This window comes from Leptosomus discolor, chromosome 3, assembly GCF_034619465.1.
Source record: "Leptosomus discolor isolate bLepDis1 chromosome 3, bLepDis1.hap2, whole genome shotgun sequence".
NCBI lineage: Eukaryota > Metazoa > Chordata > Aves > Leptosomiformes > Leptosomidae > Leptosomus > Leptosomus discolor.
Window position 1 is genome coordinate 42,344,986 of NC_141393.1, and position 26,312 is coordinate 42,371,297.

General features: G+C 41.2%; 1 protein-coding gene across 1 annotated transcript in view; it reads left to right on the forward strand.

The window, feature by feature from the left end:
* SPTBN5 (spectrin beta, non-erythrocytic 5) overlaps positions 1 to 26,312 on the forward strand; it is a 99,946-nt gene that overhangs the window by 40,986 nt on the left and 32,648 nt on the right. The window contains exons 32-40 of the mRNA XM_086462991.1: positions 55 to 258; positions 1,500 to 1,649; positions 14,211 to 14,315; positions 15,310 to 15,495; positions 19,757 to 19,912; positions 20,544 to 20,735; positions 21,359 to 21,454; positions 24,171 to 24,289; positions 24,895 to 25,009. Coding sequence (XP_086319117.1) covers positions 55 to 258; positions 1,500 to 1,649; positions 14,211 to 14,315; positions 15,310 to 15,495; positions 19,757 to 19,912; positions 20,544 to 20,735; positions 21,359 to 21,454; positions 24,171 to 24,289; positions 24,895 to 25,009 — 1,323 coding nt within the window. The remainder of the gene's footprint in view (positions 1 to 54; positions 259 to 1,499; positions 1,650 to 14,210; positions 14,316 to 15,309; positions 15,496 to 19,756; positions 19,913 to 20,543; positions 20,736 to 21,358; positions 21,455 to 24,170; positions 24,290 to 24,894; positions 25,010 to 26,312) is intronic.

Below are 26,312 nucleotides of genomic sequence, written 5' to 3' on the forward strand. Positions count from 1 at the left end.
TGATAACACAAGCTTGAGCTTTAACCTCAGCTTTCACATTTTCTTGGGTTCCAGGTGTGGGACTATTTCTCATGGACAGCAGAAACAATAAGAGAAATGAGAGCCAAGGAGACTATTCGGGACATATCTACTAGCAGCCTGAGACTTACCCAGCATCAACAGCTACTGGCAGAGATTGAAGCACGAGAAGGAAAGTACAGTCATGTTGTACAGCTAGGACAGTCACTCCTGCAAAATGAGGAAATACAATCAAAAGAGGTAACTGAAACTCATTTGAGTTCAGTCACACACATTCAGCTACCAAACACTAGTGTAGCTGTCATTCAATATGATATCATGCTGTAAGCATAAAAATACTTGTGTACATTCACACATTATCCATATGCATGGCCTACATTTGTCTCAGTGTGTTACCTAGCTTGGGCACAAAAACATCTGTTCCATTTCCTACCTCAGCAGCAGATGAGTGCTGGTGTCTTCTGAGGGCCCACTCACTGCAGCAAAGCTGGGCTGATTCAAGAAGTTCACTATGTTCTGGGCAATGGAGATAATTCTACCCACTTCCTAAACTGGGTTTTCATACAAACACAGTGCTTCACATTACAGTGCTATATCCATACCAGACCAGGCTGGACAAAAACCTGTCAACCAAAGAATTAAAACACTCAAACATATGAGAAAATTTAAAGATTAGTTGAAACATCTTCTGTAGTAATGAATTATGCTGGTATATTTAACACACCACAAATGAAAGATGGAAATCAAGATGTCAGTTTACTCAAGACAAGCAGCTTCTAAGAGTGTCACAGCATTATTTCTTTTCTAGTACCTACTAATTTACTTCTCCCCTGACGATTCATTAGCACGTCTCTTGGATATTTTTAGAAAGCTGCAGAGTTCATGCAAATTACTCTCCCATCTGACTAAGCTATTTCTTGAAAATTTGTTGTATATTGCAATGTATTACCATAGTAACTAGAAATCTTCCTGACTGTAAAGTCCTTTGCCTGTATAAAAATGTGGGAAAAAATCATTTATAGAAGGCCTGTCGATATACAGGGTTTGGAAGCTGAAATTATATGAAGTCTAACACTGAGGCATGATTACAAGAGTATGCTATGTTGATAACTTATTTAAGTATCTGTCCTTATCCCAATTTGAAGAGCTATAATTGCACTGTTATGACTAAAGATAATGGAGAATTAGGATTTGATTCTAGAAGGTACACTTGAGAAACAGTTACCTTTGTTTGCTCTTGGCTTGAACTTGCTGTATGTGCTGTAAGAAGTACTCCTCTATTCCTGAAATAAGGCACCTCTGATTATCTCTCTGCCCAAATATAAGTGCTATAACTTTTCCTACTTTTTTCTGTTTGATTATTCTGTTGCAATTTACGGTGTTTATCCCATCACTCCACTTAATCCTTTCTCCTCCCACCTTACCCTGCTCCATGGGGTATAAAGACCAACATGAGTTTTTTTATTGGAAATTGTGTTCAGATTCAGCAGAAGCTACAGGCTCTGGTGGAAGAGAAGGAAAATGTATACAATGAATGGAAACAGAAGAAGGAGTGGCTGGAGAAAATACACCAGGAACAATTGTTCTACAAGGATTGGGATCACCTGGACATGGTCCTGAACTCACAGGAGGTGAGTGAATTATAAACTTGAAATAAGCCATTAAAATCTTCAAGCATTTGAACTCTTACAAATTAAAAGGGGCACTACTGTTCACTTACAATTTAAAGTCCTTGGGTCTGTGTGTAGACAAGACACTCTTTGTATTGTTATTATTTGCATTGTGCTATCACTTGGAGACTGTAGCGATGTACAAGACCCCCACTTTCTTATGGGGCTTAGGTGCAGAACCAGAAGCAAAAATATTATCCTTATCTGAAAGGTAATTCATTGCCAAATAAACATAAGAGCTAACAGATGAGAGACACAACAGAAGAGGGAGACAACAGTCCAGTATTAGTCCGCTTCACAAACAGATCTCAGCATACCAACTGCTTAGCCACTGGCAAATTGTTTTGTAGGCTTCAGAGAGAAGGGAAATTGTAGTGACGGTTTGAGGGAGGATAGGGAGATTACTTCGCAGGTGTTGTTGGAAACCTCACCCCAGGCTGAGGGTTAGTGCTGGGGAAATGCAACTAGTGGAAAATGGATGTTGGCAGTGTGAGTTAATCCAGAAAAAGGAATTGACTTCTCAATTCTGCAAGGGAGTTGCTAGCAGTGTGGAGAACAACCATGAAAGAATTTGATTCTAAGGAATATTAGTTTCTGTTTGATGCAATAGAGAAAGATGAGCTAGTGAAAAAAGCCTCTCACGAAAAGAGAGGGCTGATACAGTTAATGCAAAAAAGACAGAAGGATGTTCTTGTTATCATAATTTTGCAGCTCTTGAAATAGATTTTCTTTTTCACTGCTATTAAATTATTTTTTGTCTTTCTTACACTTTCCTGGATTTGTGGAACTATTTAAAAATGTTCCAGCTTGAGGGCTGACATTTGGTATTACAAAACTGAGTAAAGAATTCAGACGTCTTTTCCAGTCACTCTGTGCATATTCATAGATGGATTGGTTGCTGTAACTGTGCTGAGACTTGGCATGCAAACCACATCAATGGATTGAAGGTTGCCAAACTGAAGGGTTGAAGCAAAGCTGAAGGAGATTGTACCTCTGGGTCATTTCTTATTAAGGAAAAATAATTCTTAATTCTTCAAGACCACTGGCAGCATAATATAATGGCTCTCAGTTCGTGCTGAGCTCTGTTTCCCACCAGTGCTTTGCCATTGGCACTAAATCTTTTGGAAACTGACCCAGAGCTGTGCCATGCAGTGATACTTAATCCCTTGTGACACATGTGGTTGGAGCCTTCTGCTACTCAGTCCTTGAAGGAAATGCCTATCTTCTTAATTCCCTACAACTGGCACCCCTGGCAAGTATGACCTGCATTCTGAGTTTGTGCCGAAACATGAAACTAGGAGTTTCACCTAGGTTCAGGTTTCTGGAGTAAAATATTACACAGTTCTACCCATTAAAAATTTTTATCTGTTGCTTGATTACCAAATGGAACAGTTTGCATTATATCTATCTCAATTCCCTACCAAGCAGTGAGACATCATTGCTAAGCTCCTGCGTGGGTAGCATCATCAGGGAAAATGTAAACTCTATAGAATTTTGGCCACTGTAGTCTTTCTCTTTTCATGAAATGGAGATCAACCAACATGCAGAGGTACTGTGACTAGAGCATCTGCTTTGTTGTATATACCTTAGAGGTAAATGCATAGGAAGCTACTATGGATTAGTGTTTCTTCTTGCCCCTCAGTCATGAGTCCTGGTTGCAAAAGACTACATTACTCTTACATGAAAGGGGTTGCACCTGGCATTTTCAGTATGCTCCCAGCACATTCTGTACAGGTAAACTGCACTTCATATTACTTCTTTATTCAGATAAATTTACCATTGCCATATGCTGTGAGGTAGACTGCCACAAAAGGGGTGGGTGTTCCTCATAGATCGGGTAAATTCTCTTGGAAGGATCAGTCACAGTGCCTGCTCCTACCACAAGTTTCTTCAGCCAAAACAAAGCCTGAGAATGAACACTGTGATCTTGAGGACCATGAAGGGCAGTTCTGTTATCTGAATCTTTCTCTCAGAGTATTTTCTCTATGAACTTGCAAGTAGCCTGGTACTCGGTTGTGCTCACTGTGACTAAGCATTCAGAAGGTGGAATAGTAAAGCGTGGGTACTTGGCTGTCCCTCCCAGCACCCCTTTGCACAGATGGCATTTTATGGTCAGGGAGAATGACAAGAAATTAAGGAGAGGGGAATGATGACAAGGCGGTCTCATCCATGGAGGTACAGAGAGTGAGGGAGCCACAGTCATCATATGTTCTTATGTTCTCTCCACCACCCTCTGCAACTGATTTGTTTGGTTTTTTTTTTAAAAAAAAGAGCACTCAGGTTGAAAAGAACATTCTAGCTATGGAAAGAAGGTTCATAAACTTTTTGTTTCTCATTTTTGGATGTATTAATCCTCAATAGATTACAGCTGATTAAAGAACTGTTTCTTCTGTGAGAGCTCTGTGCATGTAAAGAATTACAGATGCATGCTCACAGAGTTGCGGTTATAAAATAGAAAAGTAGGCCACAGTGGAGTGACCATACAGACAAATGTCTCTGATATTGCAGTCAGCGACCAAGTATCTACCTGCAATATACCAGGGAAATTACAGAATGACATGAATTTCTATATTGATAATCTGGATATCAGTCAGCCATATGTCTCCTTCATTGACACAGTCCCTACCATCACCAAGCTATCACAATGCCTAGAAGAGGCTGTTATGGATTTGTGCTCAAATTTAATCCAGGAAATATGTAAGTGCTGTTCGGGGGGGAGAAGAGATGATGAATTTGTTCATAGCCAAGAATGCAAACAAAGAGTTCCTCAATGAGCTGTGAGCATTTGGGATGAGTTTTGACTCTCACTACTCTGGATGCACCAATTAGGCCAGTACTGTGAACAACTTTCCTTTCAGGAATTACTAGCTTCCCTCCATCATAATGACTCACTCCTGCGTTGTCCATTCTTGTGATCTTGGTTTTAACCCACAGCTGACACTAAGCAGAAGTACCATGGAGAAAAGGCTGCTAACCCAGGAACATCAGCTTGCCTCAGAGCTGAGGAGTATTGGTGAAACACATCTCAGCTGTACTTCACAAACTCCACTGCTACCTGCTCATTTTAAATCATATTTTGCTGTCTTTAAGTCAGTTTTACTGACTTGAGACCTGGCAATGTTGGCAAGCACCTCAGTGTCCAAAGCAGTCAGTCCACAGTGAGTATGAATAGAGTGATGCAGGTTTAGGCTGTTATGCTGCTAAGAAGATGGAGACCATGTGTGTTTACAAACAAAGTAAGCTGTCTCTTTGAAGAATTTATGGGATGAAATCAATAAAGAATGCAAATCATTGCAAGAAGAGGCTCATTTGCTGCTGTTCATGAAAGAATAGGAAGGAATTTACCTTCCACTGGGTTCTAGTCCATCCTTAATATGCAGTGCATCGGCCTGGCCCTGAATAGAAACAGTAACATTGTTCTGATTCTTCTACAGCTGTAATTCCTATATTCCCAGAATATATCCCATTGCTTTTGTTCTCTCATCACTAAGTGTGATCGTTCTTCAAATGGGTTAATTCCTATGCTCCAGGACTCCCATTTAAATGAGGGAGAAATAGCAAGAACTACAAAGCGGTCTTTTGCAGCTGCCACCATCTGCCTTATGGATTATATACGATTTAACAGTGAACCGAGGTTCTTTAGTCACTATTTGTATTTTACTTCTCTGCACTGAAGAACGTTTGGAAGAGGAATCTGTTCCTATTGGATGGAGCTCTGTTACTACTATATGGAGCTAAAATCTGGCTGCATGCTGACACAGACTCCGCTCCCTAGGGAGACAGGCAGGACGGTAGGAGGACAGTCCTTTCAAATGCGTTTTCAAAAAGTATTCAGGCAAGACATCAACTGAAGACTCTGAAACCACTTTCCCAATGGGAATTTTGTCATTGCCTGCTTTCATGAAGGACAGAAGCAAACACACATGCAAAAAGGATTCTTACCCAGAAAACAAATATAAGCAATATCTCCATGCCATGTGTTTCTTCTGACTTTTGTGTCTGTGGCAAAGCTCAGTCACATGCATTTCACTTTGCACATCTGCAAAATATGTATGTAAGAAAGTAGCTTCTGCCATCCCAGAATTTTTGAATGCTATTTTTCCAGTACTACATATGCTTTAGACCAAGTATCTCTCCCAGCAACAAGGAAGAGGGGCAGGAAGAAGGCGACAGAGGAGTGTTTTAAAGTAAGACCTACTACTGAGAACTGCTCTCTCATTCGCTGTCTGTGCCAGTGTGACAGGTTTGGCGTGATGCCAGCATCGTATATTACATCCAAGTTCCTTAAACCTTTGAAGGATTTCTGCAGAATTTAGTCTGAGATTGTTCTATCCTAAAGAAAATAAAGCACATGTGGAGAAAATTAAGCAAACATCTGTATTTTTAAATTTTCTTTTAATTATGAATTCAGTTGTGCCATTGCATGGAACTGTTGTAGAAGGCTCTCCTAAGACCTGCAAACTGAGATCTTGCCATATGGAGTTCAGACAAGCAACAACTGAAAAAGAGAAAGAAGAAAAAAAATTATTTTTGCTTTGAGCAGAAGCCATGTCCAGTACACTCTGCTCCGTTCTAACCTTTTCGCAGCAGCAGACGCATTGCTCAGGTTAGCTGCTTTCCTTTTTTTCACAGATGAAATAACAGCAAGTTTGCAGGCTGTCTCTGGCAGGCATTTTTGGCTCCTACTCTGTCTGCAGTCTCACTGTCAGAACATTCAGGGAGCAGAGCCTCATGCTCCGTAATTTATCTTTCTGCCCATCCCACACTCTATCACTTTGTAGACGTGACAGGCGGTGGTAGCAGTAGTAGAAGAGCTGTGCATTTTTATTTTGAATGTGGATTTTTTTAGTTAATGAATTTTTTTCCTGGAGAATGTTTATTCATCTCTCATTCCTTCGCTTCAGAGAAAGAATGGAAATTTCCAGTGCCAAAGGAAAAAGGATTAGGAGTTGGTTTTAAAAACAGGGGGAAAGGCAAGCTTCTGTGGCTTTGATTTTTTTACATCGTTTAGGACTAAGCTCCAGGATGTCATGCAGGGACCATCGCTGCAAACTTTCATCTGCAACCTATGTCTCCACTGTGGAAGTGATGCTGTCTTCCAGCAGAATGACCCCACCTCTTTCTTTTGAATCTACTGTGCCAGACAGGCCTTTTCAAAAGATGCCAGCATCAGCATGGCATCCTCCCACTGGTCAATCAATTGCAGAGCTTGCTCCAGGAAATGCCAGCTCACCACCAGGCACTGTGTCTTCTGGAGCTTACTGTTCAAGGCTAGATGTCGTCCTGGCACACACAGACCAGAGGAAATGTTTCAGGAGCACTAGTCACTGTGTCAATCCTTCTGATGAGACATCCAGGTGTTCCAGTCCTCCCAGGGACCCTCAGGGCCGTGGATATGAGGGTTCTGGCACTCAGTCAACGTCTGCATCTTACAAGCAATATTCAGAAAGAGAAAAAAGTGTTCATCATATTTCTCCTGAAAAAAACAGTCTCTTGAAGCTTGCTGTATCTTTGCCCTCTGATGTCCTTTCCTGCAAAGCTCCACCAAGCTGGACATCACGCCTAGACATTGATCTGTCTGCTATTCCAACTGTTTCTACACTCCGCAGCAAAAATCTGCATGCATCCCTGGAACCTTGTGATTCTTTCCCACCCCAACAAGGCTGTAGCCAGTGCAATGTCCAAATGCCAGACCTCCATGCTTCAATGAAGCTTTACATTTCAACTTGCAGCTTGACGATAAAGCCTCTTCGAGCAGATTCCCATGGAAGCAGTCATGCTCATTCAAGTCTGTTCATGCCACAGTTAGAGAAGATGCCTGGAACTCCATCTGGTTTTCCAGCAGGATCCCAGAAACCAAAACAAGGTTTCCCTTCAGGTGGATCTCCAGCCCTTCAAATCACAAGATTTCATGTGACTTCCTCTAAGTATCCTGGCCTTCCCCAGCAGACTGTCTCCAGAAATACATGGCTGTCCCCAGCTGTGCTGACTGGAAGAGAAAATTCAGCTAATGGGAATGAGATCATGAGCAGGGATTTAAATCCAGAGCTGATTGTCTTTCAAAACCATGCTTCATCTAGGCCAGAGTTTAGGAAGACTCCATGTGATCATCTAACACCTGCTCACCACAAGGTTTCCAAAATCACCCTGATACTTGCCACCCCTTGGACTGCTATGCCTATGCAGGTGGTAAGAGAATTTAGAAGAAGCCCAAGTTCAACAATCTTTATCAAAACACATAATTCAGATATAGCTGGTCCATCCTTTCACCCTGTGGATATTGGGGCTGGCCTCTCTCTGTCAGTGAATCCAGCTTGCTGCTCAGGATTGCTTTCTGGCCATTGGGCAAGATCTGGTTTGAGACCTCCCCAGGAAACATGCACTCTAAAAAGTGTGTGCCCTGACAACCTTTTGACAAACATACCAGCTCACACCACGTCTTCAACTAACAGAGACATGGAGGGTGCATGGTGTCCATCTATCGCTGTCAACATTGCATCCTTTGGATCTGGGAGGAGAGTGGTGAAGATTTCCATTCCATTCTAAGAACGTTTGCAAAGAGAAGTTTTGTGTTAATCAAGCCATGTGGAGTTCTTTTTGTTTGCTTCCTGCCATGTTCCCACTCCCTGGAGATGACTCGTAGGACAATCAGAAAGCTACTTGTATTCTGCTGTCACCGAGGCTGCAGCTACAGCTTGATCCACCCTAAACTAAGCTGAGCACTGTGATCTGATTGAGCACTTCACAAGTGTTTAACTTTAACCCTCACAGTACTGTTGTCAACATAACATGCTCAATGCTATGCGTATTCTTACAGATTTTGCGTAGTTGGGCCGTAGTGCTTAGCATTTGAAGGTTCAAGATTTCAGAGCCAAGAACTGGTTTTCTCCTCTGCTAGTCAGTCTGGCACCTGGGATAGTCAGTCTGGCACCTGGGACAAGTCCTCAGTGTAGTTTTTCTTCGTTTTTTTCTGCTGTTTCACTGTTTTCATTTTCTTACTTGTCAGATTATGCTGTATTTCTAAATGGTTAATTCCTGGGTTTTTAACTTTTAAAAGTAATACTTGTTTTCAAAACCCAAAATATTTCAGTGTGTAGGAAGAAATAACCTTTTTTTTTTACCCTTAGAAAAAAAGAGATGCCACCCTTTCCTGAGGGAAATGAAGGGAACTTAGTCTCCATAGCATCTCAAATTTGGATATCCTAGAAAAGTTTCTAGCAGTGAAACTATGGGGAGTTTAAGAGGAATTTAGATTGTCTTCAGACAAATGTTTCATAAGTAAATATTTTAATGATGATGTTGTATGGGCATAGGTTTCTGGTCTAACACCTACAACTTACACGATAGAGGCTGAACTTGTGAATTTTGAAGAAGGAGGGGATAGGTGGGAGGAAGGGATTGTAGCCGTTATGGGAAAACAACACTGACTTCTGTGTTTTTCCTATATACATTTCCAATTATGTATATTATGGACCGCATGCAGTACAGTGGGGGAAGGAAATTTTAGATACATTTAACATTAGAATTTTGCATCTAGATTGTGAGGTCAGAGATCAATTATACAGTGATGTCAGTATGATAGAAAAGGTGTATGTGTTTTTCTTTTTTGTAAACAGCTTCAGTGTGTTTTATTCCACTTATGGTTATAGTATGATACCTTGTTATAACTTTTACTGAAATGCAGCATAGTACAACATATTTGTGAGCCATATATAATCATGGTATTAAGCACATTTATTTACTTTGTTAAAACAAATTTAAATGTGGGTGGTTTTTTGTTAATTCTTTTTTGTATTTACTTTTATCAGAAGTAAGTCAAAGCAAACCTTGTTGTTATCTATCTGGGCAAGGGCAGAGAGTTTATGTGCCTTGAGTGAAAGCATTTAAAGCTGGGAGTAAATCTGGCTTTTAGTACAGCCTTGAAGCTGAAAGATATTCAGTGTAGGTCCAGCAATCTCAGCAGCAAGCCCAGGGCAGGCAGTGAGGGGCAAAATCTATGGAGCGCATTGCACTGTAAAGAGCAGAAGTAGGATAAGGGAGTGAATTTGCACAAATACTTAAAATAGTTTTTCTGCTAGAGAAATAAAAATGACGCTCCTTGGAAGACAAATTTCTTCTGGGGCTGTGTCAGCTTCCAGTGTGTATAAATGCGAAGTTGTGGCATCCAGAGAGCACAGTTATCCTAATGACAAAAATGTTTCATTCAGTATTTCTGCAAAAGTTACAGCTGGCCTGTGCTGTCACTCAAGTGTGTATATATACTCTTTTATTTTTAATGAACTTTTTTTTTTTAATTGGACTTTGCATTTAGTTCTACATTAACTTGTACGTTGGAGGCCTTATGACAGTGTGGCTAAATCTATGCAATTAGCTCAGAAATAGTGAAAAACTCCAGTTAAGTATGGTTAAAACCTCCATTTCTGTGTTTTGCGTTGTTAATAACTTGGCTATTTGTTACATGCTCCATTTCAAATTTCAAAAAGGGCCAAGTGCTTTTTGTGATTTTAAGTGTCTTTGCAAGTCTCCACTTAAAAACGAGTCCATTATATATAGCGAGTGGTCATGTTTTTGGTGCTTTTTATGGCTGAGCATTAAATTCCTGATGATGGGCCATGATTCGTAACTGAAACAAACTTGAAAGAAAGTTTATACCTGCTGTGTGCCGTGGGAGACCCTGGCGTAGGTTACCTGAGGAGAGCTATGCAGTGTTTTATATTTGAAATCAACAGGTCTCATTCAAACCAGGAATTTGGGGACCTGTCTAAAAATATGCCAAAAAGTGATGTAATTTGCCACAGGCCAGCTTTGTGGTATGGGAGCCAGTTTCCACTCTGCTTCAGATTGGTATAACAAATGCTTAAATGAAAAAAAATTGTTGCAGTTCTGATTCTAGCAATTGCTGTCATAAGATTTCTGTTTAAAAGATTAATGGAAAGTTTTTACCTCACCAGCTCTCCAAGTAGCACTGCTAGTGCTACTGGGGCTGCTTTCTTCTGAGCGTATTGCCATCACCTCTCCTGTAATGTACACAGCCAATTTTCTCTTGCACCAACTTTCTTTCTGTGCACCAATTTTCTTTCTCAGTATTAAAACCTGGGTTCCCAAGAGCATTTGTATGGCTTCTACTTGGAGGACCTGGTCCAAAGCTTTCAGAAGTCAGGAGGACTTTTTCCCACTGCTGTAGCAGTTAAGGAATGGGGCTTTGAATGCTCGGTGCTATTTGTGTGCAGTGATTTTCAGTGGGAGCAAGGCAGTGAGCTCTCCAGTGGCAGCTGCTTATGACTCACCATCCCACACCCCTGCTCTCAGATGTCTTGTTCTCTTTTTTGAAGGAAAGTAACCATCTTCACCGGTAGATGTCCCTTGCCTTTTTCTTCCGCCACAGATACACAAGCAGGAAAACCAGTAGCTGACCATTTCTTCAGGTATCACAGAGTTTGTAGTTTCACTGCTAAGAGTTACAAAACAAAGATCCTGGAGTGATATGTAGGAAATTGTGGGAATTTTCTGTTTCCTCAGGTAAATGTTTTTTGACTAAAAATGGTAGATAATCCACAAAGTATGCCAGAGAAACTACAGTGCTTTTAAAACAACATTTAAAACACCAAAATAGAGATGCAGCATGTGGCTGTTTGTGTACCCTGAACAGGAGTGAGTTAGATTCGTCCAGTAACTTTTTATTTCAGTGTTAGTAACAGCAGTGTAAATATGGATAGTAACTATAAGTGGTTTAACAAAGTGTTACAGTAGACAGACCTGGAGCCCACACGTGTGGAGATCTTTCTCCACAAGAGCAAACCAAACCCAAACACACTAAAAAAAAAAAAAAGTCTGTCATAATTTCACACACTTGAGGAGTAGGATAGATGAAAGGATTAAAGTTTGAATGATAGAATATCTGCCTTCTGGTGGGGGTTGTGTTTAACATAGAGAGGCATAACAGAGGCATTAATGTTAATGTATTTCTTTAGGCATCCTGGTGATTTATGAGACAGGCTGATTAAAACCTTAAGTCCGTTGTACAGTGTCCTTTGTCTCTTCTTGACAGTGATTACTGTGTTGGGATTTATTTACCTTTCTTGTGATACTCAGCACGGATTAGTATAGAGCAGTTTGAACATCTGGCCTGGGCATGATATTCTTCTGTGCATTTTTCTGTATATGCAAAGTATTCCTCTCATTAACTCCTAAAAAATGAACCAGAAAGGCCAAGTCTGGCTGTTAGTCCTCTTAGCCACAGCTGCCAAGGAGGGCTGAGTGGCGGCAGCAGTAACAAGGTCCATCAACCAGCTGGAGATCAAGACAACAAACCAAGGTCCTGAATGACATCTGAGGTTTGTCCAGGAGGACCAGGGCAGGGCTCGGGCCTCACCTCAATGCAGCTCAGGCAGGGCTTGAGCCAGGGCTGAGCCTCAGAGGGAGCCCTCAATGGGAGCAAGGGTCTGTCCAGGGGTGGTCAGGACTGCCAGAGCCTGTGGGTGCACTCAGACCCTGACAGGTAGGTGTGGATTCCCCTGCGTATAACGTGTCTGGAAAACCTGTCCTTCAGAAGATGCCTTGTGGGGTTAAACAGTCGTCCAACACTTCCATGCAGACAATGAACATTGTTATTGGTTTTCTAAAGTAGCTGCTGAAGAATCTTTTCTCTCCTGTAAAAAACACCCTGTAAAACTGCTACAGAGCTGTAATGTTTTCAAAACAAGGGATGTTTCTCTAGATGCTATTTTTCCTGTGCACACCTATGGTTTCAAGGCACTCATTTGTCTATGTTCTTTACCCTCTTCTGAAACTATTAGCAGTTGTGTTTTCACTGACTCTATTGTGTTTCTTTCCAGCCTCTTAGTTCTTTCACACTGTATCACTGATCTCAAATTCTTCTTCCATGTCTGCTAATTTCACTTTACCCAGGTAGAGTTACTGGTTGGAATTTCTCATCCTTATTCAAATATTTATGATTCCATGAGCTCACAAAATGGATTACACAGTGCTATGTCCCAGCTGATAAATGCAGTCCCTCATAGCAGCCTGAACTCCATAAGTCTTTCCAGTCATATTCATTCCACTGTGAACCTTGTCCACAGGTAATTTTTGTTCAAGTCCCATCAGAGCCTCTGATTGGGGTTTTTGTCCCGCTGTTGTCTCGTCATTGAACAAGGGAAGAAACTGTAGGCAATTAAAACCACTGGAAAATAATAAATTCCTACTGGCCTGCAGAAAACCTTGTTTATTTTGTTGACAATAGATAACTACACTGTTTATTCTTTTGCATTTCACAAAACTGAATGTAACAGAATGCATAGGAGAAATAGTTGGACAGTCAGTTTTCTTAACACCAGAAAAGAGTCAAGAAACACCGTGGTGCCTTAGAGATGTATGTGGATTAGTTAGAAAAGGTCCTCACAGTGTTAAAAGTGAATAGTGTGGAGGTCAGTTTCCTTAAAACTGCATTTGTTATTTTAAACTAAGGTCTTTCTGCATCAGAGACTGACAGGACAGACAGTAAATAAAATTAATGCAGGCAAGTTGGAAAGATGGCCTGAAAAAATAACAGATGTAATGCACTTGGTACGGGTGCAAGATGTGACATTCTTCAGGAATAATCAGCTGCATAAATACAGGGTGGGGACAAGCTGGTATGATAGCAGTTCTTCTGAAAAGTTTCTGGAAGCTTATAGTAGATTGCAAGGTGAACTTGAGTTCATGGTATTGTGTAAAAGATAAGCACCATACACAGATACATGCAGAAGATTACAGCTTGAAAGGCACATGTAAGCTCTCTACTGTCTTCACTGCCTTCACTTGGGCAGCCTTATTACTTATTGCCACTTATTGCATGAGGTATTAGGAACCGCGTTTCAAAATAAGTAGAAATGGAGAAAACCCAGAGGAGAGCAATAAGAATAAACAGTCAAGAAGACACAGCCTTTGTGAAATAATTGATTGGATCAGGGTAGTTTTAGCTTAGAGAAGATAGAAATCCCAGTATGCAAAAAGCCTGCAAACATGTACAAGGCTGAAAAAATGTAAAAGGAATTATCTCCTTAGTGTGATGAAGAGGGTAGTATGTAGTGAGGTGAAACGTTAGCAATGCATTTTCAGTCTGAATATTTGGAATATATTGCTAATGGTAAAGGTAATGAAGCACTGGAATACATTGCCCAGGGAGGCTGCAGTCTCTGTTATTGGAAGTCTTCTAAGAAGGTATCACACAGACATCTGTCAGACATGACAGTGTTGATCTTGCTTTGCATTACAAGGATGGCTTAGACCTCTGGAATTCACTGCCAGCCTTGTGACTTAGTGATTGTAATAAGCAGTGATGGGTCACTTTCCTTAGCTGGATCTCTTGCTCAAGACCATGGAGCTCTAGTATTTAATTTCCAATTTCAGTTGCCTCCTGTTCCTTTTTTTTAACTCTCAAGTGTACTTTCAACTGCAGAGTTGATACCTCTTCTTGCGTTTATGAATCAGATTTATGTGATAATTAATACACTAAGAAAAATATTAAACTTTTTTTTACAGATTTATTTGAAAAGCGGTGACCTTGGAAGCTCTGTAGATGAAGTAGAGCAACTGATAAGGAAACATGAGGCTTTTGAGAAGCTTCTGGCATCACAGGGTGAGAAGGTACAAAAATCAACAACAAATATTCTACCAACCTACAAGATAGAATGATTTTATTTAAAAAATATATTTTTTAATATGGCAACACATTAAATTGCTGACAGGTGTGATATTCCTGATATGCTTGAACCAAAGAGAAAATGGGGAAGCTTAGTGAAACAAGAGGCAGAGCAGTGGAGAACAAGTCTTAAATACACCATGTCCAAGACCTGCCTGTATTGTCTTGCAGTAAACAGGAAAACCACTTAGCAAATTAAATAATGGGACTTACCAGAAGAAATATATAAAGCAGGCCATGTTGTGTGTTATGGATGTCAGAAGTTCCTACTTTTTTCCTAAAAAAAAATCTGTTGCTTTTAAAGCAAGTACAATAGAGTAGGTCAGAGGGGATGACTCGTCTAATTAATTAGATATAAATTTGGCATACAATATCTGCACCAAATTGGCTAGCCTCTTTGCACCTTTGGAGAAGATGCTGAATTGCTCACCCGCATGTAAATGAATCTGCCTGGCTGGTGGCCGCTGCTGTAATTCATCCAGGCTAGGGCTAAACTCAACCCTGGGGCTGTGCCTGGGTTGCCCAGAAGGAATGAGCTCGCAGAACCTGTGCCAGCTCCCTGCCAGACTGATTGCTTATGTTGAGAGCTGCCTTCCAACACCTGATTTCCACAAAGCAGTAATACCTGAGCACTCATGGGTGTCAGACTTGCTCCATGATTCCTTGCACAGGATGACCAGTGGTATAGGGACTCCTGGAGATACAGCTTTAATTCATTTAAGTAGCCAGGGTTCAGAACAGAGACCAATGACAAGGATGTCATAGATGTAACATAGTACAGGGTGAGGGTGGGGGGAATTCTGATTAACTTCTCTCTGCTATTCTTGCTTCATTCCAGAAAAAAAGGGGAATATTTTAGGTATGGAAAAGAGCCTGGCTTTTGTTTCTTACACACCACTTGGAAGCATAAAAGTAATTTCACATTTGTTGCCTCCTCAGATGATGTCTCTTCAAGAACAGGCAAACAGGCTAGAAATGGTTGGTGGACTGGAAGGGCTAAAGATCCAGCACAAACTGAATACCATTCATGAGAGGAAGCAGCAAATCAAGGATCTATCCCAGAGTAGGAGAGAAAAGCTGCAGACTGCCCTTCTTCTGGCACTTTTCTACCAGGACTTGGAAGAGGTATGAGGGTTTTAGACTGGGATGGAGGTGGAAGTCAGAGGAGCTGCCTGCCTCTGTTGGATGAAGTGCTTGCCCTTGCCAGAGATTAGGTGGATTGATAATCTACTCTGGTATGGCAACTCCTGCCACATTCATGCAAAGAGGTGCTCCAATGCTGTTGCTGTTACTATACCATCGTTGTGGCACTGTGCCTATTACAGCTGCTTTACACATCAGGAGCTCTGCTAAAATAAAATTAATAAAAGGAAAACTGCCAGCTGCTACCTTATGTTTCCTTTGGTGGGAAAAAAAAACCATATTTCAAATCAGGGTGAATACAAAGTGGAAACGATTATGGCAAGAGTGCCAAGCTTTACTAGTGGGTGTTCACTGAAGGCCTTCAAAACAGTGCTGTAACTTAGCACCAGGTTGGATGGAGCCATGAGCAACCTGGTCTAGTGGGAGGTGTCCCTGCCATGGCAGGGGGGTTGGAACTAGATGATCTTTGAGGTCCCTTCCAACCCAAACCATTCTATGATTCAGCTGCTGTAGAATGGTATCTGCAGATCATGCTCATCTCTGTCTCCTGTTTCGGCCCTAGTCCCGTAACTGAGTAGCTCTGCTTCTGGCACTACTGTTGGAAAGACATACTAGGTCAGTCTTTCAAAGGGCAGCACAATGTGTGTGACTGAAAAATGTGCTAGCATCCGGTGTGCTGGCATAAACAACAGCACACAGGCCCAGAGGGACATTTGCAAACACTCTTGCTGGTCTGGTATGCAGTCCTTCTACTGCTGCATCCCATGGTATATCCTCCATGGTTTAAAGAAAGACTGCAGGTGCTTGTCACCTCCCAGCCCATGAAAGAGGCACGTGTCCTGACACATGTCAAATTGGAATTGTCACCAAAGCAGAATGAATGCCTATAACACAGCTGCTGCTGCCAACCAAATTTACTCCCCCTGCAAAAAAATAATCAGACGTTTAAATACCCTCTTCTTTGGCTACACTAAAGAGCCAGAGCTGCACGGTTTGGTTTTTTTTTTTTACATGAACTTTATCAGGAATAATTTACACAGCCAAATATTAATTCATAATTTCCTATCACATGAACCGATCCACCAGTAACGGCCAGTCCACCTTGTGGACTAGCAGAGGGTGTGGATGGAGTGGATGGTGCACAGTACTAATATTTTCAGAAAAGCAATGTACCTCTGATGAAAAGGTCACAGAACTGCCAATACCTTCTTTGGTAAAGAAACTATCAAAGCCCTCCTAGAAATACAGTCAACCCATTAGATAGGAATACTCCTGCATTTCTTTCCATATCTCTGTAATTGTCAAATCACTGCTTGGGCTGGGATCCCCCTTCATTCCTGAATCACACACACATAGCAGAGGATCTGGCCCCATATAGTGAGGAACACTTGCCTTTTCTCATCCACTTTCTCCATATAAATTCAGCAAGAGTTGTATAAGGAGTTTTTGCTCTCAAACTACCTGCTCATTTACTTCGCCAATCTAAATTCATTGCCTACTGCTGTAGAATGTGAATGCCACCAAGGAATTTAAAAAATAAAAATCTTACAGTAATATCTCTCTTCCTCTTTGTTGGGTAGCATGGAAAGTTTAATTTGATTTTAATGATGTTCTGGGTCTGTACGAGTTCATACATGGGAATAGTCCCCAAAGGGATGTGAAATTGTGGAGATGAGTTTTGAGTTTAGCTGTGAAATCAATGAGGTCATTGCTTATTCCTACTTATTCGAGAACAAGTCCCATAGCTCAGGTCCCACTCCCCTGAAAACCCCCCATCCTGCAATCATCCTAAGTCATTTCTATTGATCAAACAGAATTTTTTGTGCTAGCAGAAAATAGTAATCACTGTCATTGTTGAAAGTCTCTTAGTTACTCTCTAGCAGCAATCACACAGAAAGCTACACACATTAGTACAAAGACAATACAGTCTGTGATTACTGATGAGTTCAACAGATGGAGAGCTCAACATCATATGCTCTGCTTAGAAGGCTAGCTCCTGCAGTTTGTACCCTTTTCAGGACATAGGATTTTGTTTTTTCTTCACAAAACCCATGACTAACTCAGGAGATCACATGCTGCTCAGAAAATAGAACAAACTCTCCTACAGTAGAAATAGAGTGCTTTTCTAGTCCGGAAGAAGTGAGACAGACTTATAGACTGTCCTGTTGTGACAAAGTTTGTACCTCAGGTTAACATGGAAGGCAAATGAACCAGTTGCTACTTAGAAATATGTGTATTTATTTAAGTTATTGCAGAGGAAAGATCATAAAGTTGAAAGTTTTGACTTCTAATGCTGGCTCTGAGTTTTAATGCTGACTTTGAAACTTGCTCATCATGTTAGTCTCACTTAACTTCTTTTCCCTTTCACCCTCTATACAAGTGAATAAAACCCACTTTATCTCAGAAGAGTAAGAGAGAGAAATGTTATCTCTAAATGTCTGGAAGAGGCACATCCCTTTATGCTTTAAATATTTCTGTCATTCAAAATCAGTTTAATTTACAAAAAGTTTGTCCTCTTGAGGTTACAGCAACTGATATTTTGAAAATATATGTTTCTAAATTGGTAGTGCCCACATTTTTTATGAGTCCTATAGAAATAAGTCTGGTCCCATGTGCCTACACTGAGTATAACACTAGTCTCGCTATTGTCTTCAACAAAGTGAAAATGCCTGTCCAGACAACTGTATGTCTTTCTATAGAAAGATCTTGGGACAACAGATCAGCCTTGCTTCATATCTGAATGTAGACATGGGGCCAGGAGAAGGATCTCTCACTCTCTAGCCTAAGTAAGCCTTAAAAAAATCCAAACCACTAGAGTGCAGATGTGATTTTTTTTTAAAATGGCTTTGTTTAATCTGTCATTAAGCCATGCTGATTATTAAAAAGTAGGAGAAAAATCACCCTTTAAGTGGTTATACAGAGGGGATTGACTTTTTCTCATCCTAACTGTGTGGATGAGTCTCTCCCATACAAATGAGAAGTCAGTTAAGTGATGTTAAAGTGTTAATGTGTGGCTGGGTAATGGGAGAAGGCCCTAGCTTGTGAGGAGGGTGTCAGAACTGAAAACAGCAGATGACAGTGTGCTGTCCTGGGCAACCTTGACATAAGGCTCCTGTTTGAGTCTCTAACTGTGCTTTGGAGGGGAACACTTTCTGGAGAGCGTGCTGCTAGTGAAAGCTATTTCTGTTATTGTTTATAGAATTTCAGCAGCTGAAACAACACTTAAAATCATTAATTAACTGAGAAAATCCTCCAGTTGTCAAGTCTTGTGTACAGTTCCACAAGGACAGCCAAGATGTTTTGAAACTGATGAAGCTGGCTTCAATTTGCTGTTCTTGTGTTGTCAAAACATTAGGTTACTTCAGTGGTCTAAGGGCAACAGGATCAATTACAATGTAATGTGTTCAGTTCTCAGTGTTTTGGTGGATAGAAAATATTTCCTTCAGTGCTAAGGGCTAACGTTTAGCAGACTTTAAAGAAAATTTTTGAAAACTCATCATCCTATTGTCAATTTTATTCTGCATACATTTAAATCCCCTAAAAAAGAATTTCCTGAGAGAAACACACAACCCTTGCTTTGTTAGTCCTTGTGGTACAGCTGCTTGTGTGAATCTGATGTTCCTGACTAGATAATTTTGAATTTTATCAAGTGTAAAAGCAAATAGAGTTGTATTTGCTTTCAAATAATCTGACTAGTGCTTGGCCCATCAGTAAGGCTTTATTTGCTTTGCATTTTCCATTTAAGTCTCACAACATCGCCGAGATCAGTGAATCTTAGTGCTGTTTTACAGGTGAGGCACAGAATTCTTAAGAATCTTAAACCAGCTAACAGGTAGGTTGATGACTGAGATAAAAGATGAAACTCAGAGCCCTAAATCCAAGGCTCAGCTGTCATAATTTCATTTTAAATATGTCTACCTTGTCAAGGCTGTACATCTGCTCAAGGATTCTCTATAACTAATATAGAAGACTGTAAAATCTGTTTATGGCTTGTGATAAAATTTGTGGTATTCAAGAAATTTTTCATTATTCTTCTGGTCAGATAAAAATTATTTTATTTCCCACCTGCTTTTATTTTCTAGCAAGTAGAATAGTTCAGAAACTGGAGAGCCACCTTGGCTGTCAGCTCCCAGCTCAATCTGCTTAGCCTAGGTGTAGGCTGTTGCACAGAAAAATGACATGTCTTGGGAGGAGACCCCAGGAAGGCATGTCATGCTAACTCTGACCCCTCACACTGCTGCAGGCAGAAGACTGGATCAGCGAGCGCATGCAGAAGCTAGAGGATCCGTCCACACAAGACCCCAGTAGTCTGCAGGACAAAATGAAGCTACTGCAGAAACATCAGGTCTTTGAGGCAGAGATTCTAGCAAATGAAGAAATCGTCACAACTGTTAATAAGGTAACTCTCTCATTCTGCTAGTGTTTTTGCAGATTATTGCTGGTTATCCAAAGAAGGGCAGATAGATGGAATGAAAAGGAAGGGCAGCTTGTTCACCATTTCTATATCAATTATCCTACTTGTGTGACAAGAACCAGTTGGTACCCCATGGAAATGTAATGCTGTTAATTTACAACAGAGAGATTTGTTAATTGCCCTATCCAAAGAACTTCCATCTTTCCTTAATGCCTGAATAGGAAGGTATCACTGACTTCTTCCTTGCCTGGGGTGATTACTCCTATAAAAGGTAAAGAGGATTTCACTCCCAATTTCTGAACATTCTTGTTGAAACTGGGTGAATCACATAGCTGAAGGGCACAGTCATCTGCAATACCTCTCTTGTTGCTTCCACTCCATGAATGCCATTCTTGGCAGGGAAATACTCAAATCCTGGTGTTCTTGATTCCCTCCAGATGTAAAAGCTTTCCAGCTGAGCAGTATCATTTGGGAGGAAAGAATTTATATTAGTAATTTATTGTGCAGTCTGGGTTAGGAAAGTGAAAGAGTCCTTCTAAAAATGTCACATAACATGGTAATCGCATTAACAATTAGGGGAAACCTTAATTTCTAATTTCTTCTTCTGAATGTGAAGAAAGGAGAAACCCTGGTATCAAAAGGCCACCCAAAATCAGGAGAGATCCGTCGCCAAGTCCGCATGCTTCAGGAGCATTGGGAGAAGTTGAAAAGAGCTGTTGCTGCCCGTGGAAAGACGCTGGAGGATAGCCGGGACTTCCTGGAATTTCTCCAGAAGGTGGACCAGGTGGAAGCCTGGATCAGGGAGAAGGTAAATGGATTCTAGTATTTAACCCAAGCAGCCCACTAAAGACTTGGTATTTAGCAGTGAACCTCTGATAAATGTGTCAACTTCCAGGACATTTTCTTAGTGGCTTTTGCCTGGAAGAGTCATGACATGTTCTACAAACAATATGGAAGGAATGATTCAACAAACTTTAAAAGTTTTCTGGAGTGTTTCCATGCCAGAGTCAGTTGGACAGTATTAGTACATGTTCTCATGTAAAATGTGCACATAAAGAGATTATAATTATTGGTGGTCATTTTGTGTGTCTCTGTTGAAACAGAGAAACGAAAGCAGACTAGAAGCATTTGGCAACTGGCACTCACTCTCATTGTGTATCAAATCTGAAAGTTTCTTTTTGTAAGAGTGAAGGTAGAGTTACTTGATCCACTAAGTTTGTATTCAGAGGTTGCTTCCATAATCAGTAATAGATTGGAGAGGGAGCTGGGACTGTGTCTCGTAATTAAAGATCAGAAAAGACTACTTCAGAAGCTGTAGGTCAGTGATTTACAGACATATCACAGAATTTATTGCATCAGCATAAGCATTAGGATGTGCTGTGTTCTTGTACTCAGCTTGAATGTTTGCCTGTCTGCTGCTTATTTCCCCAGGAAGTCATGATTAATGTAGGTGATGTGGGAAATGACTATGAACACTGCCTGCAGCTCATGAAAAAGCTGAATGAGTTCCGTGGAGCAACATCAGGGGTAAGAGGTGTTTTCCATGCACATTCCTTGTGTGGCTGGAAGCAGCAGTTAACTTTTCAGCCCAGCAGTATATCTAGGTAGCAAATACAGTTCCAGTACCCTGAGGAGGTGAAAGATCAGGGGGTAGGAAGCATTACCACTTTATAAGCCATTAAAAAATACAGAATTTCCCTCATTGTGCCTTCTGCTTTGATGATGTCTACACAGAGCTGTCAGGTGCTTATGACACAACCTAAAATTTTGGATTGCAGTACATGACTGGAAAGCTGGCTGTGTGAGCCTGAATTTGAGCAGATTTCCAGTTTGGTTTATGCAGTCTGCAAAGTCACAAGGAGTTCCATCCAAAAGTGGATTAAAAATGGTTGTTTCAGCCAAGTTTGTTTGAATCTGAAAGTTGGTATAGACCATCCATGAACAATCCCATAAAAAAACATTGACCACTTTCTCCATTTCCCTCCTTTATTTCTCCTTTCCTCTGCTCCTGAGGAACAGTCAAGTTTCTCATATTCATTCAAATGAAGCACATATATTTGGGGGCCTTTGTTTATACAGTACATGTTGTTAGTCATGAATCATAACATTAATAATCAGACATGTAGTAAAATAGAGCAATGGTTTACACTTTGGATAGTAGCCATGTGACAAGACAGCTGCACATTTCACCTTTCTGTGCTGAGATCTCTGACCCTCTTTTGTGGTGCTGAGTCTTGCCAGGTGCCTCATTTGCCAACAGTGAGATGTGCTAACCTAGGAATTAAACCTTGGGAAAGCTGGGAAACAAGTCCTGCCACAACAAGGTCCTCCTTGTGATGTGCTTCAGCTCCCGCCATGAGAGCTGTGAGGCCTTACATCGAGGGCAGCCTCTTGTTCTCTCTATGTGAACTGCTACAGATGTGGACTAACAGGAAAGATCACTGTGCTGATTTGCTAGTCAGGAATCTGTGATCAAGGTCTGGAAAGATGTGTATTAGGATTTTGTGAGTGAGATTTACTCTAAAGTTCTCTCCTAATAGTCTTTATCCTTTGTTTGCCTGTTTTCTTGTTGCCAGTTCCTGTTATGGCAGCTCCTATCTTCTATTTCTGTTGCCTAATAGCAGAAACAGACAATCCTCTTCTATGCACAGTAGCAGTAGAGATATGCCTGACACCTGGGAGAAAACCCTGAGCTCCCCTTTCCAGAGCCTGGCAGAATTTCCTGTGACAGTGTATTAGTACTGGATTTGGGTAGAGAGCCAAAACACTCAAGCTTCAGCACCAGCTAATTAGTGAAGTGAAAGACCTTCATTGGCCCTTCAGTCCTCACCAGCTGAGTGGTGAGCTAAGGCATGAAGCAAGGGCTCTGCTATAGGTTGTACCAGCCAAAAGAAGGATGTTGAAAGATGCAGAAACAACGCAGTGTCCCAGTCAGCTTAAGACTCTGAATAGGAAAGTCTTTCCATAAACTAAGGTAGATTTTATATGCCACAGGAAGCTCTTGGCCTTAGGTACTATCAGCTTATAGCCACTGTGGCTGTACCACTCTGAATATGACTCCTGCAGAAAAATGCTGGGACAATGATACCCTCATAGCTGGTGCTTAGTTATAAAGTACTTCCTAGGGTGATACGAGCAGAAGCAGGCTGGTCCTGGCACAGTGTCTGCATCCATCCAGCCGAGGTTTCCCCACTAGACAAATCTGAGAACCAGGGTAGGCAGCAATCATGCTGCACTGATGGCTGCCAGATTTTCTACTCAGATTCTGTCACACTGTGATGATATTATTTCCTAGGAGAGGAGACTTCAGGGTTTCTGAAGAATATCTGACTGTATATTGGTTTCTCTTGTTTACTTCATGGCTGTAAAGCACATATGGAAGCATGCACGTTGATAGGGATGTAGCACAAAGAAAATACAAATGGAGTCCATGCTTCTATTAACAGTGTGCTGGCATCTTACAGCTGTGCTTCTACTACAGCAGTGATTAATGTCCCCCTGCTAAGCTTGTGATTTATTAGTCTTAGAAAAATAGAGAATGTTTGTGATTCTTGGAGCAGTGTTCAGTGTTGGCCATCCATCATGTTCCAAAGAACAATTATTCCACTATAGTCCAGATTATATGTGCAATGTGCAAACATTATCCTTTCTACGGTATGTACATGTGAAGCAAGTTGCCTCGAAGACTTAGCATATCTCTTAAAAGGCAGTGGCATTGCTTTAGAAGAAAACACAATGGCATGGGTTGTTTGGGTTTCTCAAGGCTGTATGGATTTTAAGCCTGTTGTCCACAGCACAGAAGGCACTTCTGGACAGAACCCTATCTAGAGAAAACAGCAAGTAGGCCTAGGAGTCACAAGTCACTACCTGTTTGACAAAGGAACAATCTGCCACACGTCAGCTGTTCCACAGCAACCACCTATGTAACCAGCAACTGCACCTGTTTCTTTAACAAATGAGCCCCTGCTGGGCCTGCTTAGAAATGACGCTCTGAGAGTCCTCGTCTAGATCTAGATCATTGGTGTATCTATAGTCATTAATGTTCTTTCTTGCCTTTACTGTCTTCTTGTCAGTGACTGGTAACACCAGCAGTTGTAATAGAGCAAACCGTGTGTGTCTGAAATGTTTGGTAGTGAGGTAAAACTCTTGCTTGTTGCTGTTATTGTTGTTTTTCACATCACAGTGGAAAACTCAGTCACAAGCATTTCAAACACATACATTTGTTCCTTTTCTCACTTTACAGGAGACAACAGTGGATGATGCTCACATCAGGGCTATCAATGCCCTGGCCATGAAACTGGAGAGACAGAACAAGGAAGAAACAAAAACAATATATGAACGCCGGAAGCAGCTCAATGAGAAGTAAGTAAGCTTTTAAAGCTGTAAAGTAAAAACAAGAAGGGAAGATTAGGTGTCTCGGGCTGGGACAAATGGAGGAATTGTGACATATGTTTTCTTCATCAACTTCATGACTACCAAACATCAGATACTGCAGTTTCCTTTCAAGGCTCTCAGAGCAGTTAGCTAGGATTTCTAATCCAGCAGGGCCAAAGTCATGTTTCTAAGCTTGGAGGAAAATACGCTATTTCATAGCACTTTATGAATTAGATCCATAAAGCTGAGACACTTCCTTCTGTTCACATGGTTGTCCTGGTGAGGTCCATATTGCTCTAGCCCACTAGCTAAGAACCAAATGCACGAAGATGGGGATTGTGAGGTTATTGAGAGTTTAAGGAAACTGGACCAGTACTTTTTAGCTTTTAACCTCTGTGCCATCCTGAAAACTTGGAGTAAGTATAACCAGATAGCCTTATCAGGCTAATGCTTTATCTCTGTGATGTGTCCCCTGTTGAACTGTGGATCAACACATAAGGTAGTTCAGAAATCCTGTCTCTTTACTTGGATCTGAGCATCATGAAACTCAGCTGTGGAAATCCTCACCTCTGAAATATTCTTTTCAATAAAAGGTGGAACAGTTTCCATGGTAACCTGAATGCATACAGGAAGAAGTTGGAGGGAGCCCTAGAGATTCACGCCTTAATCAGAGAAATTGATGACATCACAGAGAGAATTACTGAGAAGGTGAGTTCTCAGATTTTGATTAATCAAGACAGGAAAATATTCTGTTTTGCCAATGTGGTGGTTTGGCCCTGGCCAGATGCTAGGTACCCACCAAAGCCACTCTATCACTCTCACCCCCTCAGCTGGACAGGGGAGAGAAAATATAACAACGGGCACGTGGGTCAGATAAAGACAGTTTAATGAAGCAAAAGCCACGTGCGGAAGCAAAAGCAAACCAAAAGATCTTATTCTCTACTTCCCATCAGCAGGCGATGTCCAGCCACTTGCTGGGAAGTAGGGCTCCGGTACACGTAGTGGTTGCTCTGGACGACCAACGTGAAACGAATGTCCCCCCCTTCTTCCTGTTTTCCCCAGCTTATATTGCTGAGCAGACGTCATGTGGTATGGAATATCCCTTTGGACAGTCTGGGTCAGCTGTCCTGGCTATATCCCCTCCCAAGTTTTTACCCACTCCCAGCCTACTGGGGAAATGTTGGGGAAGCAGCCTTGGTGCTGTGTGAGCCCGGCTCAGCAGTAGTCAAAACACTGGTGTGTTATCTAGCTACCACTGCACAGCACGGTGAGGGCTGCATCTCAGGCAGACCCATTACAGCCAACAGTGATAAACCCAACCATGCGATTGCTTAAAAGATACTGAGTATCCCGCAGTGACCTTTGATAGTTGCCTACGTACCAAGTTTGTAGGAAGACTGAAAATGTCACGAAGCACTTTGCAGGCTACCAACTCTAAGGCATTCATGGTTAAAAAGGTACATTTGAAATATATTGTGGGAAATTACAGATTAGATTCTGCAATAGAAGGGGATACTGTCTTTACCTAATGAGAGGTTACAGGGCAGATGAAGCTAGACACTTCTTGGAGATCCATAGTGAAATGGTGAGAGGCAGTGGGTACAAATTGTAATAAGAAAAGTTCCAAATAGGCATAAAGTAAAAAACACCATGAGAGTGATCAAACACTGCAACATTACCTAGAGAGACTGTGGATTCTCTGTCCTTGGAAACATTCAGATCTCAATTAGATCAGACCCTGACCAATCTCATCTAAGGTGGCCTTGCTTTGGGCGAAGGTTGGACTAGATGGTGGTCAGAGGTCCCTTCCGACCTTAACTCTTCTGTGATTCTATTGCTCTAATTAATGGTCTCTAGTCAAAAGGTATTGTCTATTAAGTAGTACTTTTAGGTGGTAAGTTGCTATATCAAAAGTAATCATCGATGGTTTCTTCCGCAGTCAGTAGAAAGAAGTAGATACATCTAGAGCTCAGTGAGTCTGCCCTATTTTGAAGTCTTCTTGAGGATGAGA